The sequence below is a fragment of the Rhinopithecus bieti genome, unplaced genomic scaffold, assembly GCF_001698545.2.
Source record: "Rhinopithecus bieti isolate Rb0 unplaced genomic scaffold, ASM169854v2 scaffold_32008, whole genome shotgun sequence".
In the NCBI taxonomy this organism is placed as follows: domain Eukaryota; kingdom Metazoa; phylum Chordata; class Mammalia; order Primates; family Cercopithecidae; genus Rhinopithecus; species Rhinopithecus bieti.
In genome coordinates, this window is record NW_016814433.1 from 2,629,085 (window position 1) to 2,632,534 (window position 3,450).

Here is a 3,450-nt window from a genome sequence, read left to right on the forward strand (position 1 = left end):
AGACTCCATCTCAAAAAAAAAAAAAAAAGAGGGTGTCGTTCTCCCTCAGGTCAGAGATCCGTCATCCCCCGTCACAGAATCCTCAGACCCTTCGCAGAAACCTTTGTCCACTTCACCAAACTGATCACTGACACACACAGGCACGCGCACGCGCACACACACACGCACGCACCACCAGGGCTCCTTGGGTGGTGTTGGAAGGGGAAAGGAAGAGGGGCCTGACTTCATCATAGAAAACCAACAGTGACCTCATCTCTCCAACTTCTAGCTGTTCCCACACCCCTGGGTCCACCCCGAGTGCCAGGAGGCACAGGAAAGCTTTGGGCAGCTGTCACCAAGAAAGGGACTCCAACTCCACACCCTGCCACTCTCTTGAGAGGAGCAGCTCCGACACTTTTCCCAGTTGGGAGAGGGAGACAGGCGCAGAGAGAGAGCCAGGCTCACGGGCAAGAATAGCAGCTGTGGCTAGGGGGGCTGGGGGGTGGAGAACCTTCTCGCCTTGCAGAGGCAGGGCAAGGCGGCGCTCACCTTTTCCGAGCTGATGGTGGTCACTCTCCTCATTGTCCAGATGCTGCAGGTCTTGATACTCTTTGGTCATGATAGGGCTGGTGCTGGAGCTGGGACTGAGGCAAGGCTGAGGCTGGGGCTGAGGTGGGGGCTCACCAGGACTAGAGCTGGAATGAGGGGCCCATCTTTTTACTCCCATCTGATTGACGGCTCCATGGAGACCTTTCTTCTTTCTTTCTCTCTTTTTTTTTTTTTTTTTTTTTTTTTTGAGACGGAGTCTTGCTCTGTCCCCAGACTGGAGTGCAGTGGGGCGATCTCAGCTCACTGCAACCTCTGCCTCCCAGGTTCAAGCGATTCTCCTGCCTCAGCCTCCCGAGTAGCTGGGACAAGAGGCGCCCGCCACCACACCCAGCTAATTTTTTGTATTTTAGTAGAGACAGGGTTTCACCGTGTTGCCCAGGCTTGTCTCGAACTCCTGAGCTCAGGCAATCCGCCCTCCTCAGCCTCCCAGCGTGCTGGGATTACAGGCGTGGGCCACCGCGCCCAGCCCAGACCTTTTTTCTTTCCTCCATCCACCCCCAGGCCTGACATCCAGAATCTATCCTCTGATGTTTCCCACCAGCACCCCCAACACAGCCTGGCTTTCCTCCACACCCCTGCACCCCCAGCCAGCCTTCCGCCGCCTCTCTCCCCGTTTTACTTGCTCAGGGTCTCAGAGTCTGACTCGCAGGTTCTTCAGTGCTGTGCAGATGCCGGACTAAGGAGGGGGGCTGAAGCTTGGAGAATGGGGGTGGGTGGACAGCCGTGGACGACGGGATGGGAGCGGGCAGGGTCCATAGGAGGGCCCCGGGCCCCAGTGTCTCTGTGTCTGCGTGTCTATGTGTCCAAGCACGCCAAACGTGGCATCTCCAGTGCCCGGGACTTTGGACAGTAAATAGAGGTGGAAATGGATTGGGACTTAGGGGAGTGTGGGGGTGGGAGTGGGGGATGGGTTGCCTCTGCTCCCCTCCCCAGGGAGGAGAATCATGTTGCCACCACACAGGCTAGTCACCTTACTCTTCTGTGCACCGTTTGGGAGGGTGCCAGGCCAGGAGGCGCTGGGGTGGGATTTGCCATATCCCCTCTTCCCCTCCGTTTTGCTTCCTGCCTCTAAATTCCCCAGAACTATTGGTGTCTCCAAATATCCCTGAACAGGATCAGAGGAACCGGTTCTCTGCTCTTGCCCAATCCAGGCCTATGACCCTGGCACATGAGCTGCAGGCCCCAGTTTCCTGCAGGGCCGAGCCCCAGGCTTCCCAGCTCTGGCCTGACTTACTTCCCTCTCCTGGGGAGTAAAGCCTTCCAAGCAGCATGAGGGCCGGTTTGGTGCCAGGACAGGCAGGCGAGCCTCCACTGGGACTGATGCCAGCAAACCTCCACTCACTGCTACTCTGTGCCTCAGGTCACTGCGTTCATGAACTTCTCTCATTATCCCCAGAGCACATCCCATTTCACAGATGAGAAAGCTAAGGCCCTACAAGGTAAGAGCTTGCCCAGGGTCATGCTGCAAGGAAGCAGCAAAGGGTAGACTAGAACCTGAGCAGCCTGACTCCAGGCACTGCGTTCAGGCCCCAGAACCACACCCAGAGCCAGGATCCCATCCGGTTGACACAGCTGGGCTCCAGTGTCCCAGAGATGCTAAACCATGGTCCCTTACAGCCCCACGGAGCTTCAGAGAGAGCCATGTGAATTTGAATTATGCTCACTTGGAAATCAGGCAGTATTAAAGATAATCTCGGCTGGGCGCAGTGGCTCACGCCTATAATCCCAGCCCTGTGGGAGGCCAAGGCGGGCAGATCACCTGAGGTCAGGAGTTTGAAACAAGCCTGGCCAACATAATGAAACTGGGTCTCTACTAAAAATATAAAAATTAGCCGGGTGCATGCCTGTAATCCCAGCTACTCGGGAGGCTGAGGCAGGAGAATCGCTTGAACCCGGGAGGCAGAGGTTGCAGTGAGCTGAGATCGTGCCATTGCACTCCAGCCTGGGGGACAAGAGCAAGACTTTGTCTCAAAAAAAAAAAAAAAAAAAAAAAGATAATAAGTCTCACTTTAGGTCCAAATGTGAAGTCATCCAAATCCTACTTTACAGTTATTTCAGTGAGAAAACAAGGCTTGAATTTTGAGAATTTTCAATGATGTGAGATATTCAGGAACACATCCCTTGCATAAAATGTGACAGCTCTGTGTGTGCCCTGCTTTGTCTGTGTCCTGACAACCACCATGTCATTTACATGTGCTGGGACAATGGCCAATGATTTTGTTGACTGTTGGGCTGTTAATTAAACATCCTCTAATATAATCACTTACAATCTGGCTTATTCAGGCAAATGAACCTACATTATTTCGGTCAGAATAGTGGTCACCTGGCTGAGTGCAGCGACTCATGCCTGTAATCCCAGCACTTTGGGAGACCGAGCCAGGCAGATTAACTGAGGGTCAGGAGTTCGAGACCAGCCTGGCCAACATGGCAAAATCCCATCTCTACTAAAAATACAAAAATTAGCCAGGTATGGTGGCAGGCGCCTGTGGTCCCAGGTACATGGGAGGCTGAGGCGGGAGAAATGCTTGAACCTGGGAGACAGAGGTTGCAGTGAGCCGAGATCGTGCCACTGTACTCCAGCGTGGGCACAGAGAGAGAGACACTGCATCTCAAAAAAAAAAAAAAAGAATAGTGGTCTCCCTCGCAGAAATAGTAACTAGCCGAGAGCACAAGAGGCGCTTGGGGATGATGGAAAAGTTCAGCTCCTGGGTCTGGATGCTGGTTACGCCGTGGTGGTGTTCAGCTTGCAAAACTGCAGAAAGCTGCGCACTTATGATATGTGCATTTTTCTGTTTGCACATTATACTGGAGTAAGAGACTTTCAAATCTGATTTCTACTCTATAACCCTCATTCCCCAAACT

General features: G+C 53.4%; 1 protein-coding gene across 1 annotated transcript in view; it reads right to left on the bottom strand.

The window, feature by feature from the left end:
- The window catches only part of ASGR1 (asialoglycoprotein receptor 1), a 6,095-nt gene extending 4,653 nt beyond the window's left edge, over positions 1 to 1,442 (bottom strand). Inside the window, exons 1-2 of the mRNA XM_017850383.1 lie at positions 1,208 to 1,442; positions 529 to 674 (exon numbers count right to left, since the gene is read on the bottom strand). Of these exons, the coding sequence (XP_017705872.1) occupies positions 529 to 598 (70 nt within the window). The 5' untranslated portion in view covers positions 599 to 674; positions 1,208 to 1,442. The remainder of the gene's footprint in view (positions 1 to 528; positions 675 to 1,207) is intronic.
- Positions 1,443 to 3,450: the final 2,008 nt, after the last annotated feature.